This window comes from Paroedura picta, chromosome 16, assembly GCF_049243985.1.
Source record: "Paroedura picta isolate Pp20150507F chromosome 16, Ppicta_v3.0, whole genome shotgun sequence".
NCBI lineage: Eukaryota > Metazoa > Chordata > Lepidosauria > Squamata > Gekkonidae > Paroedura > Paroedura picta.
In genome coordinates this window covers 16,673,135-16,689,139 of record NC_135384.1, presented here as the reverse complement: position 1 = coordinate 16,689,139, position 16,005 = coordinate 16,673,135, and the positions used below count along the sequence as shown (strand labels likewise).

Genomic DNA, 16,005 nt, shown 5'->3' with positions numbered 1-16,005 from the left:
CCTCAGGAGCCACCTCCAAAATCTCCAGTTATTTCCCACCCCAGCACTGGTAAACTTAGTACTGTCCATTTTGTGATAACCTGCAACTTCACTCAAGGGGTGGAAGGGTTTCTGAAATCAGCTGAAGAGAAAGCGGGCCTCTTATTGCAAAGGGCTGGCGCATGAGGCCTGCCAAAGGGAGGAATCTAGGAAAAAGAAGCAATTCCTTGACTGATTCTGTGCTATCCCCAGAGCGCAGGACAGAGACGCTCTCTTTCAAGAGAAAATTTGCCACAAAGGTCAAGTTCACAAATCCATCTTGGGTTTCATTTCCAAAACCCGAGCGAGTGAAGGCCAAGGCTCTTCAACGAGCCCATAGCTGTACTGGGATCTGAACTCAAGGCAGCCAGCTCAGCAGTGAACTGACATCCCATCTGCAGGGCAAAGGTTAGGCCCTACAAGCCTGCTATTGACAGGAACCAGCTATGAGGCTACCAGGACTGAATAATGGTAGAAAGAGATAGTGATCTTTCTGCTATAAGGTGAAAACATTTTCCCCAGCCAAACTGGTATTTTATTTCCCTAATACCAGCTATACTTTTTGTTAGTGACTCACGCTCTTCTTCCAGAAGTTGGACTGTTTATCGGTATTCTGCAACAGTACTGCCCTTCAATCAATGGTGGCAGTGAGTGAGTTTGTTTTTCTTGCAACAGTAACAAATCAGGCTGTTTTAGTAGCACTGTCCACCCCCAGGAGACAGAACAGATAACCCTCTTTGGTGCCACAGTGCTGCCTACTATCTCAAGCTCTAAAGATGAAAGGCAGGCTAAAAAGGCAATTAGTAAATCAATAATAGTACCCAGTGCTGCTTCCACACGGATACGGTTATCCATGTCGCTCTTGTTGCTGCCGTGGATGCCAAGGCTTTTGCAGTGGCCATGGAGGGTTCCCCTGTGTCCCAGTAAGAGCTAGATTGCTATGGCATTAGAACAATCCATTGTAACAACTTTCGCAGTTGCATAGCAAACTACTTCCCAGTTTTGGTTTTTAAGAAAAAGTAATTATCTAGCTCTTTCAATGAAGGAGAATTATAAGGGTAAGCTGACCATCTGTCCTGCCTTTGGGGCATTTGCCCCGTGTCCCGTAGCGTTTTCCAAATTGTCCCGCAGCATTCGTATATATCTTTTACAAATTTAAATTAAAACAGCCCATTAGACAGCCCGGGCTCAGGAGGCCCCCGTGCAGGCACATGGCCTCAGTAGGCCCCCGCGCAGGCGCCCGGGCTCCAGGGCAGGGCTTCCCAGCTAGCTTTGCTGCCGCCTTTTCCTCCGGGCCTCCCTGCCTCCTCCAGGACCAGGCTTGACCCGGGCCGCTGCCGCTGCCCTAAGGCCAGTCGAGAAGGGAGGGGGGAGGGAGGAAGGAGGGAGGAAGAGGGAGGGCACGCCACCGCCCTCGCCACCATTGCCCCGCCGCCATCCTTCTAAGGGTCGGGGGAGGGAGGAGGAGGCAGGAGGGGGGAAGGGGAAGGGGTGCCCGCCTGCCACCGCTACTGCAGCGGCGGCGTGTGCCACCTTGCAGAGCCAGATATCTGGTCACCTTATATAAGGGAAAACATGCTGCTAGTATCTTTCCCATTGTAACTCTGCAGTGAAAAGGGCTTAAGGGAGTTATAGGGCTATAGGGATCTAGCTATTCCTAATTTTTTTTAAAATCCTTTGTTGCCAGTTCTGGAATGGGAAATACCTGGAGGCTTTGGGAGATGGAGTTAGGAGTGGATGGGATTTGGGGCAGAGAGGGAGAGCCCACCCTTCAAAGCAGCCATGTCTATGTTTTTCATTTTTTGACTTTATAAGTTGTGCACAATAAATGTTATTATAATTTGAGTATTTATATTTTGTGTATGCCTGGCCTAACTGCCTGCTGGGGACTGGTATCACTAGTGGGGAGGCAGAATGTCAGCTATAGGGACTGAAGTAAAAAAGCATGACAATAATGTCACCAGGGGCTTAAAAATGTGCACCTTCCCATTCACACAAGATCCAAAGGTACTTTGACTGTGACCTTCCGAGAAACATTGTACCAAAACAGGTTTGGGAAAGATCTGAGCAGAGTAGGGGGTGTGGGGGACATGGAAATAGGATGAATAGAGGCAACGTTATGTGGCTACTCCCCCAAAAGTGCTGCAGTAAGGAAACCACAGTGGAACAAAAAGCATCCATGTGGAACCAGCCCGGGTTGCAGCTGGGCTGAACTACGGAGCCTGCATTTCTGTAGCTTAATTAGACAATCTACTGCAGGGCTGGGGAAGGCACAGGAAGTTGATCTCAGCTGCCTTTGGAAGGGACAGTGAACAAAAACACACAGTTCTCAGCATTTGGAGCGAAAGGACAACTCCTGTAAGCACAGCAGCACCATCCGAAACTCCATCTGTTTGTCATTTTCTGCCTGTTTAAGCTAATGAGATCACTCTATTTTTTGTCTTTTTGGTGAGACTTGGAGGAGCAATTAACAACTTTGGAAAGCCACAGCAGGGCAAGTCAGCAGGACCTCTGAGCGCGACCTGGATGTGGAGGGGATGTAAGGCAACATCTGGAGCCAGTTGTTGGCATGACCTGGAAGGGAGGGAGGGAGAGGGAGATGAGGCTCCCCCTGGTGGCAGGAGAGCATTCACAAAAGACTGCACTCTGCTAACCTCCCCCCCCCCCAGAAAACCCCAATTTATATGCTTCAGTTCATGTTCACCCCCTGCTGATGGAGGAGGAAGTGGCCTTTGGGCTGTTTCCACAAGCCTCCGACAAGGAAAACAAAACGGATAAGGAAAATGCAAGCAATAATAAATGGAATTTTTTATAAAAAACCACTCCTCCTGCAGCTTAATTTGGAAGCTGCCTCCCTTGGAAAAGGGGAGCTTTTGAGTTGCTGGGGAGGGGTGGGAAGAGATATGAAAGTTCAGCCGATGGTGATTAATCTCTGATGGCTTATTCCCACATGCAGGTCACTCCTGGCTCCAGCGGCCAACGCATTGCCCGGCTGCCTGGGTGAGGGAATGCTGCCAGCACCTGCCAGCCACCTGCCTGAGGGCTGCTCGGTCCCTGAAGGATTCCAGGGCTCTGGCTAATCATTAACATCTCTCAGGGATCGATGGACCAAAGGGCACCCAGGGAAATAATTGCTATTCAGAAGGAGGCAGAAGACTCAGAGGAACAGCGCAGTTAGGCCTGGTGAGTCAGTCTGCAAAGGGATGGGAAGATGTGGGCCCAGAGCCAGTGGGGTGTATGTGGGGCGGGGGGGCAGACAGATGCCCAGTGAGGCTAGAGAGCTAGTGAGAAGGAGAAGGGGGGAAAGAGAGGAGGAGATGAGAGTTAAAGCCATAGGCCCATTCTCCCCTGTACCCAAAGATGGACAAGGGGTCCGGAAAGGAGTCCTAGGACAGGTGGGAGGAGAAGAGAAGATGAAAGGGAGACTAGTCAACCCTCTTCAAATATCTGAAGAGGGCAAAGGCTGCTGGTTAGGGTTTTTTCAAGACAAAGATTCCCAGCAGTTCCACTCCCAGCAGTGTTTACCTATGAAGGTATAAGAAGACTGGCTAGCCTGATCTTGTCAGGTCCTGCAAGCTGAGCAGGATTGGCCCAGGGTCGCTCTGGAGAGGCAAGCAATGGCAAGCCACCTCTGAACATCAAATGCCTTGGAAACCCTACAGGGTCACTGTAAGTGGTTGCTGTTGTTGTTGTTGTTAAATTGGTAGTCCGCCTTCCTCCTGGGACTCAAGGCAGGTTACATGCTAATACCCCATAAAACTCCCATCCCATTAAACCCAAAAATCTCAAAATGGCTAAAAAGACATCCTACCTCCGCACAGTCATCAAGCAAAGGGTTCTCCAGATAGTACAGCATAGCTTGTGGGGAGGGGGGGGGCATTGGTCTTAAGAAACCCAGCCTCAACCAAAGACCTGATGGAAGAGCTCTGTTTTATAGGCCCTCCTGGGAGCTCATTCCACCAGGTCAGGGCCAGGACCGAAAAGGCTCTGGTCCAGGTCAAGGCCAGGCATATCTCTCTGGGGCCAGGGACCACTAATGGATTTGTGCCCACAGAGTAAAGACCCCTGTGGGAGGCATAAGCAGAGAAGCAGTCCCTCAGATAGGCAGGGCCCAATCTGCGGATGGCCTTAAAGGTTAAAACGACGACCTTGAATTTGATCCGGGCCATGAGTGGAAACCAAGGCAGCTGCCTCAGCACAGGCTGGATATGGGTCCTCCATGATGGACTAGTGAGGACCCTGGCAGCTGCGTTCTGCACCAGCTGGAGTTTCTGGGTCAAGGACAAGGGTAGGCCAGTGTAGAGTGAGTTACTGAAGCCCAATCTAGAGGTGACCGTCGCATGGATCACTGTGGCCAAACAGTCCAAAGGCAGGTAGGGCGCAAGTAGCTAAGCCTGCTGAAGATGGTAGAGTGCCATACATGCTACTCCTGGGACCTGTGCCTCCATCAATGGGGAGGTGTCCAGGATCACCCCCAAACTCCTTGCTGTGGGCAAGATGTTAAGTTGAGCCCCTGTGAAGGTGGGAAGGTGCACTTCCTGTCCTGACCCATTCCTGCTCAGCCACAGAACCTCCGTCTTGGAGGGGTCGAGTTTCAGGCTCCTCTGCTCTAACCATCCAGCTATGGCTTCCAAACACCTGGCAAATGTATGGGGGGGGGGGAGTCCAGGTCTATGAAGGGATAGAGCTGGGTGTCATCTGGGTGTCATCTGCATATTGATGACATCCCAGCCCATAGCTCCAGCCCAGCTATCCTAGAGGGCACATAAAGATGGTGGGCTAGTAACTCGTGGTTGACCACATCAAACATGGTCAACAGATTGAGCAATTGTGGCCAATCTGCCCTGATCCACCTGGCTGACTATACCACACACACACAGTAAGGGAGGCCTGGCCAGAACTCAAGTCCCATCAGCTCCAGAGGGAGTGATCTCAATCCTGGGGTAAACCTGCAAAAGAAGACTTTCCCTGTGATCAGGTAGAGCAGTGGTCCCCAACCTTTTTATCACCAGGGACCGGTCAACGTTTGACAATTTTAATGAGGCCCGGGGGGGGTAGTCTTCTGCCGAGGGACGTTGCCACCTGAGCCCCTACTCTGCTTGCTTTTCCGCCGGCACCAGCGGGAGAATGGCAGGGCAGCCCCCAAGGCAGCAGCCAGGGAGGAGGATGAGGAGGAGCCGCGGCCCGGTACCGACGGATCAACAGACCGATACCGGTCCCTGCCCCAGGGGTTGGGGACCACTGAGGTAGAGCACAATGGAATCAACTTCTGTTTATATGTTTTCATTTATTTGTACTCTGCTTCGACCCCCGACCCACGGCGAACCCTGACACTCTTCATTGTCACTCTTCTCCAATTCATTCTTGCAAAGACAACCCTGTGAGGTAGGTTAGGCTAAGAGGGAGGGACTAGCCCAAGGCCAGCCAGCAAGCTGCAGTGGCAGAGTGGAGATTCCAGCCTGAGTCTTGCTGATCCATGCAATGGACCTAAGTGTCCTCCTTTGGGTCAGAAGTGTGATCCCCTCCCTCCCCCCAAGCAATGTCAGACTCAGGCAGTTAACAATGGGGTGGGGGGAGGTGTTCTAGGAAGTGCAGGGAAGAATAAAGCTCTTTATCAAGCACAGGGGGAATTATGGCCTTCCTTGTCAGCAGTCAGCACCCCGTTGGAATCAGAGCCCTGTCATATCCTTTGTTGTTGGCAAGAAGTGATATTTATCTGAGTTAATTAAATCATGCTTGAGTTGGTCATCTGGCAGGATATCCTTGGGTCAGCCTACATGATAACTCTTAGCAGGGGGGGAAAATGTGTGTATCTTTCCCCCACTGAGTCACAGCTGACGTATGGTGACCACCATGGGGTTTTCAAGGTGAGAGACATTCAGAAGGGGTGTCATGTTCCTCAGTGGTTGTCATGTTCCTCAGATCCTGACCTGGGCTGACCCGGCTTAGCTTCTGAGATCTGATGGGACTGGGCTAGCATAAGCATTCCAAGTCTGTATTACACATAGGGTTGCCAACCTCCAGATGGTACCTGGAGATCACCTGCTATTACAATAGATCTCCAGACGACCAAGATCTGGTCATCGGGGGGAAGTGGTTCCGTGGTAATACCATCTTGAAGTCCCTCCTCTCCCCAAATTGTGGCCTCTCCTGGCTCCACCCCCAGGCAGTTCTCAACCCAGAGCTGGCAACCCCAGGGAATTACTGAAAACTACCATGAAACAAAGAACTATTTCTATCATTGTTCACTGTTTTTGACCCCTCAAACATTTCACAGATGAAAAGGAGAAAATTTCCCCTGCCCTTCTCACACCAGGGGTTACTTGGGCTGGGCCCTTCCTCTGCTTCTCCTGCTGCCTTCCTCCCCTCTGCAATGGCTTTAAAAGCCAAACACAATTGGTGGTGGTTGCTAAAGACGGACCAGGAAAAAGTGAAATTGCCTTACCATTTGTTAAGCGTTCAGACTCAGCAGCGGTGTGAGAAATGACACGCTGTGTGCGGTGCCCCGACATTCAGGCACACACATTCATGGGCACGTGTGCTAGAAGGAAGGTGTGTCCACCTCTCACTTGGAACTGCGAGACCCCGAAGAAAGAGCTGAGCTTGAAGGACAATGGCAGTAATTCAGATGCTGAAAATAAGGCATCCTCCAAGGCAAAAATGAAAGGCGTGGGGGGAGGGGAGTGTTCTGCACCAAAGAAAGTTGCACAAAATGGGGACTGTCCTTGGCAAATAGCACAACTGCAGCATACATAATAGAGGGATGCAAATCCAAGCATTGATTGTGTCTGAACCAGCCCTTAGGATGGATTTCCATGAGGTAGAGCTCTAAATCTCCCATTTATCCTCTCAGGTCAGGAATTAGCTTCTTTCATGACTCTGTTTCTCATATACACTTTGGGTTGTCAGGTCTACTCTACTGGTCAGGGGTCCCCCTGCTATCCAGACTCCCCTCCCAACTCACCCAAACCTGAAAGAACATTCCAGTGTACGGACATCACCCAGTGATGTTGGCACACCGGGGGGAGGGGGCGTCTCTGGGTTGGGAGCAAAACTCTTTGGTTTGAAGTGAATTCTACCATAGAGTTTTGCCAGAAAACCAGAGCTATGCCACACACACCCTTCATATCTCCGACATGTTGACATCCCTTCTGGGAGACATCAGCATAATGGGGAACTCCTGGAGAGGGTCCTGCCATCCCCCACCTGATTTGACCAGGCAACTCTCTGTCGCTTAGGCTGGGACTGCGAAGATGACGATGGCGAACGACTCTTATTTCAATGAACTGTACTGGCAGACTTCCTACACAAGGACAGTCAGTCAAAACAAGCTCCCAGGGAAACTGCTCATTTTCGAATCTCTTCTTCAGTGGCTCCACTCCTGAAGGATAAGTAGTCCTAGGGCCGGAATCTTTTAAGGATTTGGGGGTAGGGGTGCCAGCAGGATCCAGCAGCTCCCCAGCTCACTTCCTTTTGCAGACCCATTGAAAGGCAGCATGGGTGGTGTGGCAGTGAGTGGGGAAGGGAAGCCTGTGGACCAGCAGGGTGGGGTGGGGGGAGAAGCGGAGCAGAAAGGACAGCGGTAATGCCTCCCTTGCTCTGCCCTCGGCTGGCCGACCATGGGTCTGTGTGTGTGTGTGTGTTTTACCTTCCATTGCAACGCATATGCATAGTAGCGAGTATGCATTGCCATGTGTAGGTTTCAATTTTTTTTTTGAATTTGCTACGCCCACAAACCTCCGCTTGGTTGCCTCAATGGATTGAGAGGCCAAGGAGAGGTGTCTCCCCCCTCCGCTAGTGAGGAGGCAAAAAGTCGAGATAAGGAGGCAGAGTGGAGAAATAGTGCAACTTACTATCCTAAAATTGCTGCTAAGAGACCTCACGCGATTTGGCCCGGTGTGTGGAAAAGGTATATAAATATCACGTCCACCACAACGGTTTCCACCAGGGGTAGTCAACCTGTGGTCCTCCAGATGTGCATGGACTACAATTCCCATGAGCCCCTGCCAGCACGCGCTGGCAGGGGCTCATGGGAATTGTAGTCCATGCACATCTGGAGGACCACAGGTTGACTACCCCTGGTTTCCACTTTCAAATCGCCCTGCGGAAACATTGCAGGCAAAGTCCACTGGTTCCCCACGTCGATTTGAATGTGAAAACCACTGTGGTGGAAGTGATGTTTGTAGTTTTACGGATTTTGTTCAAGGTGTGAGCTTTCGTGTGCGTTCACAAATGAGGGGATAGCAGAGACCTAGGGTTGCTCACCACCAGGCTGCGGAAACTCTCTTTGAATCACCATAACACTTCGTTGATCTCAAAGGTGCCTTTGGGCTCATATTTTGTTCTGCTACTTGAGACCAACACGGCAACCACCTGAATCTGATCTGAGGAAGGAACTCTTTGACCCCTTGGGGAAGACCAACCCCATAGTCTTTTGCAAATGGGTCAAACACCTCCTCATACTGGACCACGTGTCTTGGAGCAGCAATGCTGGCTGGATGGGAGGCCTAAGCTGCCTTGGACATGCTGCTGCAGTCCTGACCTGAGCCGAAGGGATGCGCATGAAGAACAGCAGAGAATGTATGACTAGGGTTGCCAACCTCCAGGTGGTAGATGGAGATCTTCCGCTTTTCAACTTATCTCCAGATGACAGAGATTAATTTCCCTGGAGAAAATGGCTGCTTTGGAGGGGGGACTTTGTGGTATAATATCTATCTGAGGTCCCTCCCCTCCGCAAACCACTTGCTCCCTAGATTCTGACCCTAAAATATCCAGGTAATTTCCCTGCCCAAAGCTGGTAGGCATGACTGGTGAAGTTGATTTTGGGTCCAGGATTTGTCTCCATCTCAAACCCTGTCTTATGGGAATAGGCCCTTTGATTCACAGGGCTCTTCCCCCCCCCCCCCCCACACACACACACTTTTGGAGTATGGACATGCCAAACGTTTTCTTTTCCTCCCTCTGTCTATTTTATATCTAAGTAAGTAAAGTTTACTGCATCAGCCCATGAGGCATAGCAAACATCCCAACAAACATTAATTAAAGATGGTAGAAATACAACAAACATTATATGCAACAAACATTAATTTAAAACAATGAGGAAAGAATAAAATCAACATCTAATATATAAAATTAAACAGTCAAATCATTAAAATGTAGTCAATCAGACATCTTTCATTTCAACTCTGTTAATATAATGGCATCACTAAGCACAGAATTAATGTTATGGCATGCATACTGAGTGAGTTCTCACATGTCTAAACAGAAGGGAAATGCAACTCGATGGGCTTCCTTTATTTTCATTTTGTACGCAGTTACCAGGCTGTTTGTCAACTGAGTCTCTGAAAACTGGTTCACACACAGCTCTGAGTTTATTTATGCCAGCTTCGCGTAGTGGTTAAAAGTGGCAGCTTCTAATCTGGCAAGCCGGGTTTGATTTCCCGCTTCTCTACATGCAGCCAGCTGGGTGATCTTGGGCTAGTCGCTGCCTTCATAGGGGTGTTCTCACAGAGCAGTCCTGTCAGAGCTCCCTCAGCTTCACTTACCTCACCGGGTGTCTGCTGTGGGGAGAGGAAGGGAAATATGTTTTTCAGCTGCTTTGATATTCCTGCAGGTAGTGAAAAGCGGGATATAAAACCAACTCTTCTTTTTACTCGGGGGGGGGGGGGGGGCTGGAGTGTCTAGGTGACGTCACATCCTGTGCCATGTCACTTTTGGGGGAGCATGGCAATGAGGATGGGACAGCTGACATCACTTCAGGGTTACCTAAATGCCTGCACATTTTTTCAGGAGTTATTCCACAGTTGAAAGGCTGAAAAAGGCTGCCCTGGAGGGAATGGCAACACCAGAGTACCATAGGTGAAACAGAATTCCTAGACTGGCAATAGACCCCTGGCTGAGTTCCATCCCTAGTAGGGCGGCCAGGCCAGGGAGATAAGAACATGTGGGGGGGGGGGCAGCATCATGAGTGTGATGGCATCACTTCTGAGGAAGATCTAGGGTCCTATAGCTACCACCATCACTTCTGTGTTTCCCCCAGAGGTGACATCATCGGCACGATGATGCAATACCTGTGTGGTTTTTCTTAAACTCTCCACCACCACCATTTGGAGAAGCTGCAGGCTACCGGGGCTCAGAGCTGTGGATGTCCTGCCCTGAGCAGAGCCTGGCAGCCCTAATCCCCAAGGGACCTGCCTCAATATCCAGGAATTTCTCAAACTGGAGCTGGCAGTCCTCCCGAGATCTGAGGCTGCAGAACTGACCATATCACAAACTGCAGGGGGAGAATCACATTTGGAAAGCTCCCTTACATTGAAAGGTCCCAGCAACTAGGAAATCAGCATACCAAGCAAAGGTATTTTGCATGCAGGTTTTAATCTCAAGGATCAGTCAAAGCTTCATTCAAGGAATAGTCAAAGCTTCATTCTATCCCCTGCGGTTTCAAGTCATGGTAGCTGTCTGACCACCCTCAGACCCTAAGAAAAAGAAGAGGGTTTTTTTGTACCCCACTCTTTACTAACCAAAGAAGTCCCAAAGCAGCTTTACCATTGCCTTCCCATCCTCTCCCCACAACAGGCACCCTGTGAGGCACGTGGGACTAGGGGAGCTCTGAGAGAACCATGACTGGACCAAGGCCATCTCGCAGGCCTCATGAATCTCAAAGTGGCTGACAATTGCCTCCCCTTCCTCTCCCCACAACAGGGGAGGTTAGGTGAGGGTGAGAGAGCTCTGAGAGAACTGTGACTGGCCCAAGGTCACCCTTGTGACTGGCTGCATGTGGAGGAGTGGGAAATCAAACCCATTTGTCCAGTTTAGAGGCCACCATCGTTAACCACTACACCCAGCCATGTGAACCAAATCTAGGCAGGAAAAAGCATGAGCGGATGATTCCTAGGGATGCATTAATTTCTATGTCCTAAATACAAGACCCACACTGTGCTCCTTTGAGACAATCCAAGCCCCTCCACTTCACATCCAGTCTCTCCCCCCCCCAGGGAAAGATATTGGCTGCACCTCTGATCCATTGTTTCTTACCCTGCCAGGATCTACAGCAGGCAGGATGTCTGAGGGCCAAAGCAGGAGGCGAGTCGGCATTGTAGGCTACGGACATCTAGGTAAGTGGCACTTCCGGGCCATTGAACCTCTGAGATCCAAACATAATGTTTTGATTGTTTTAGGGGTGATTTTCTAGTCCGCATAATGCTGGGAGCCATTGAGGGCAAAAGAAGAAGGGGACGACAGAGAATGAGGTGGCTGGATGGAGTCACTAAAGCAGTAGGTGCAAACTTAAATGGACTCCGGGGAATGGTAGAGGACAGGAAGGCCTGGAGGATCATTGTCCAGGGGGTTGCGATGGGTTGGTCATGACTTTGCAACTAACAAGAACAAAGCATCATCTTTCCCTGCCTTCAATGGAATATTATAAAATTTCATGTAATCCTTTGTTCTACACACAGGCTTTTCTGGGACAACCTCCCTGTGTCATTTTGTTCTCCCGCAGTTGAATAACATCATAAAAGGTTTTCCAGTCTAGTGGTCACTCATTTTGGGCACTGCACACTAGGGACATGATCCCCAAAATGCCCTGGGCTGTCAGGGTCACTACGCAGAAGCAGGCTATGGCCAACCACCTCTGAATGCTTCTGATCTTGAAAACCCCACGGGCCACCATAAGGTCACGGGGCTACGGCTGGACAGTGCTTTCCCCTGTAGCCAGGGTACTACCTTGGTGGCACTGCATCCTCTGGTATCTTCTATTGTCCTCTGCCTTAATTAATATCTCGTTTTCAAGTGTACTGTAAGTTGGGCCTTGATTTACAGCAGGCAGCTCTTTCCCTCTGCCATTTTGCCTTCTGATTCAGCTGGGGAAAAATAGAAACAGCTGCTGGATGGGACAGGGCCTAAGTAGTCTTGAACTCATCAGAGTGGTCACTTGAACGGTGCACCTACAAGCCAAGGAGGGCTATATAACAGAAAGGGAGATTTGCCGCGAATTAGTGGAGCTATTTCCTCCGTAAAGAGATGAGATGGTTTGGGGACTGGATTAAGAGGGGATTTCCAACCAGCCAAACAGTTGTCGCTCGTGTTGTTTGCCTTGTGAACTGCAAGAGGGGAAAAGGATGTCAATATAATGTCCTGGGGTGACATGAATCAATGGATAGTCTCCAGTTTGGGTTGGAGGCATGCAAAGCAGTCCATCCGTATACAGACACGTTTCCTACTTGGTTAGAGGTTTCTAGTGTGCGTCAAAATGAAGAGGCTGATCGACTGAAGGCTATAGAACAGGGGTAGTCAACCTGTGGTCCTCCAGATGTTCATGGACTACAATTCCCATGAGCCCCTGCCAGCGAATGCTGGCAGGGACTCATGGGAATTGTAGTCCATGAACATCTGGAGGACCACAGGTTGACTACCCCTGCTATAGAAGATGGGTCACACCCGAAAGAGAGGCATTGCTCCTTCTTTCTCTTTCAAGCTGTATTTTTATCTGTCACCTTGCCCTTACCCTCTCTTCTGAGGGGCGGGGAGAGGAGGGCAGAGATCACTCCTAGAAATATCTTGGCCTGAACCACTAGGAGCAAGCTGGAAAGCTTTGGAAAGCTTTGCCTGTCACAAAGCTTTTTGTCTGCCATGCAGTTCTTAGTCTGTCGCTTTATCTGTCATACATCTCTTGAAAATTGGTGAGATTAATAATTTCAGTCCTGGGTCGCACAGTGGTAGTCTGGTGGGGAGCTCTAGCAATAGAACGAGTTCAGGAACGTCAAGGCAGTCGGTGTGTGAGCCTTGGCTCCGTCCGTCTTCATTTATGCCAAACACAGAACGTATTGCTCATCGTATACATCATAACAGAGCGGTTAATTGGTTAAGAATGCCTAACAGTTGCTTCTCAAGTAGGTTTTGTTTCTCTCGCTGTGCGGAATGAAAGACTGCTTGAAATTAAGCCAGGTTTATGAGCTCGGAAGAAAAACTCTTGTTGTTCACACCTCCACAGCAGCCAGTGGGTGGTCCTCGCCTGGCCCGTTCTGCAGACTAGAGACTAGGAGGAAGACTGGGGTCATTTCTGCACATCTGTAAAAATAGACTAACGCTAACCAAATGGCGTAACGCTAAATATAATCGCGCCTCCCGTCCCCTCCTCACCTTTTTGCTGCCTCGCTCTTCTCTGCCACCTTTTCACAGTTCTCACTCTCCACAAGGGCTGCTTGAAATGGCAGAAGAGAGCAACATGCTTTACATGCAACTCTTCTGCCTGTCAATCAAGCCAGGCAACCAATCCCCTTTCTCAACATTTTAAAGGGCCTGCAATGCCTGTTAATTAAAAATATATATATTCTTCATTGAAAAGCCTATGCATCTAATCATAGATTCATAGTGCTTTTTTTAATGCCACCCGTTATGGAATCACGAGTCTTGAAATATAAGATAACAAATTTCATTCCTGATTTTTTTTTGGGGGGGGGGGGGTACTTTAGAGAGGCATGCTTTGTGCTACAACTTTGGGAGAAAATTATTTTTGGCTTTGCTTGCACGATTATACGCCTATTCGTTGCTCCAGGCAGTTCACTTAAAAAAAAACTCCCATCCCCGGGAGAAAGGAGAGGAAGGCGGGTATGAGGGCGGGACATCAAAGATGGAGATAGCGCTTCTTCATCTCCATACCTTTCTTTGGCTGATGGGCTGCTGGTTGCTCTCCAGTAGGTAGCACTACATATGTTGGTGAATCCACTTTTGGGGATTCATCAATTAGCGCTTTAAAATAGAGGATGTAGCCAATCATTTACTGCCCAGATGCTGCATGTTGGCAATGTCATATGGAGGGGCCAGAATATAACAACAAAGAAAGGTAAGCATTTCACTATTTTTAATGGGTGCAGAAATGCCCAGGAAATCCATGATTGGGGCTCTCCCCGAGGGCTTGCTAGGGGAGTCCTTCCCAAAACACACACTCCAGTTCAAAAATCAGGGATTTGATCCGCAGGCAGTGGGCCAACCCATCCTTATTCTTTGATCTGCACAACCTGTTACCTTTGTACCTCTGACTGGCCCTTTGATAGGTATGGAGGGCCAATGGAGTAATCCTCTGCTCTCTTGTAGTTGATTCCTCCTCTGATTATAAAAAGAAATAATGAAAAAGCTCCACAGCTGGTACTTTGTTTTGGTTCCAACTATGTAGTTGCAAGTTAGGCTTGAAAAAACGTTGGCTCTTCCTTCACGTAGAGTTGCCAAACTTCAGGTAGGTATGGAGTTATTCCAGAATTATTTTAACAGAGAACTGTTTCCATGGAGGGCATCACATCCCTGCTAAATATACCCCATCCCCAAATCTCCAGGGACCTCGCAATCTGGAGTCTTACCTTCAAAGGTGCTAAAAGAGGCCAACCCAGGTGTAAACTGCACGGAGCTTTTATTTCAATCCCAGGTCGATTCAGTCCCTGCCCTCCACACAGAATGCGATTTCCGTTTGGATTTGGGGCAATTTAAATTTTCTTTCTGCAGCAAGAAGGATTGATCCAGAGTGACCCTACCTTTATTGTGCAATATCTTAGAGCAGTGGTCCGCAACCTTCTTGAGGCTGTGGACCGGTGGCGGCGGGGAGGCCGATTGCCCGGCCAACGCACACCGCACACGCCACACACACCATGCATGTGCAATGCGCACGTGCGGCCTGATCATGCATGCACATTTGCGCCATGTGCGGCCGCAAACACACATGCGTGGGAGTGCCGCGCATGCGCGTTTGTCACCACGCATGGCGCAAACGTGCATGCACGGCCCTGCTTCCCTCTCCCCCACTCCCACAAAAAGAAGCTTGCTGCTTGCCTCCTGGGAAGTTTCTTACTGGGGGGGGATGGGGAGAGGGAGCCGTGGCCCGGTGCCAGGGCCTTCTTAGAGTGCTTTTAATGCTCAATATTTTTCAATTCTGGATTGGGAAAACAAGCTCCGTGGTAAAGAACCTCTCATAGCCCACACCTGGTCATGTGACAAGCTTGCCTTAAAGGAGAAGCCCCTAATTTCTCTCAACTTCTGTTGGTCCTGGATTTTTTCTCCCTTCTCTGCCTTTTTCAATCTTTTCCCTCCCCCCTCCAAGAAAAGAAAGAGGCTCTCTGCTTGGCTCTTCTCCCCCCCCCCCCCACTTCAAGATAAGAAAGAGGCTTGCCTCCCCCCCCTTCTGAACTACCCTAACCAGTTTCCTGTTTCAATGGGGGGGGGAGAGGAAGACCCCAGTTCAAAGCGATCTGAATTCAACAGGATTGACAATGGAATAAACAAAGTAAGTGCAGACTCTGCCCTAGACTCATAGATTACTAGAGCTGGAAGGGACCATACAGGCCATCTAGTCCAACCTTCTGCTCAATGCAGGATCAACTTAAAGTGTCCAAGTATCTGTCCAGCTGCTGCTTGAAGACTCAGTGAGGGGGAGCTCACCACCTCCTTAGGTATTTGTTTGTTTGTTTGTTTATTACATTTCTATAGCACCCTCCCCTGAGGCTCGGGGCAGTTTAGATAAAACGTAAGGCTAATACAGTGTAATTCATCACACAGCAACCATAACAATGGGAATCATAACTGAAGACAAGTATTATAACATTATAACATTTCACATGACAACAATAATTTTCTAACCAAGATCCCATAGAAGGTCAGATTGGGTTCAGACCGTGGGGAGGATGTCTGGGGGTCTATTTTGCAGACCCTGCGGAATTCTGGGAATTCAGGTAGGGTCCTGATCTCTTTCAGGGAGCTTGTTCCACCATATGGGGGCCAGGACTGAGAAAGCTCTGGCCCTAGTTGAGGTCCGACATGCTTCTTTGGGGCCAGGAATCACCAGCCAGTTGGAGGTGGCAGAGCATAGTGCTCTTGGGGGGGGGGGTGGTACAGGAAGAGAGGCGGTCTCTAAGGTACGCTGGGCCCAGCCCGCATATGGCCTTGAAGGTGATTACCAAGACCTTGGGCATTTCCACACACCATAAATGAAGATGCTATGTT

At 49.6% G+C, this 16,005-nt stretch overlaps 1 protein-coding gene across 3 annotated transcripts in view; it reads left to right on the top strand.

Annotated features, from left to right (window-relative positions):
* The first annotated feature begins 3,062 nt into the window (after positions 1–3,062).
* The window catches only part of ASPDH (aspartate dehydrogenase domain containing), a 31,435-nt gene continuing 18,492 nt past the window's right edge, over positions 3,063–16,005 (top strand). For 2 of the 3 annotated variants that reach the window (XR_013226970.1, XM_077313906.1), the window contains exons 1-2: positions 3,063–3,201; positions 11,061–11,132. Coding sequence is in view for 2 of the 3 variants with exons in the window: in XM_077313906.1 (XP_077170021.1) it covers positions 11,078–11,132 (55 nt within the window). In the remaining variant the exon portion in view is untranslated. Of the gene's footprint in view, positions 3,202–3,525; positions 3,688–11,060; positions 11,133–16,005 lie in introns of those variants that run through there. The other variant, XM_077313907.1, reaches the window with a different exon arrangement.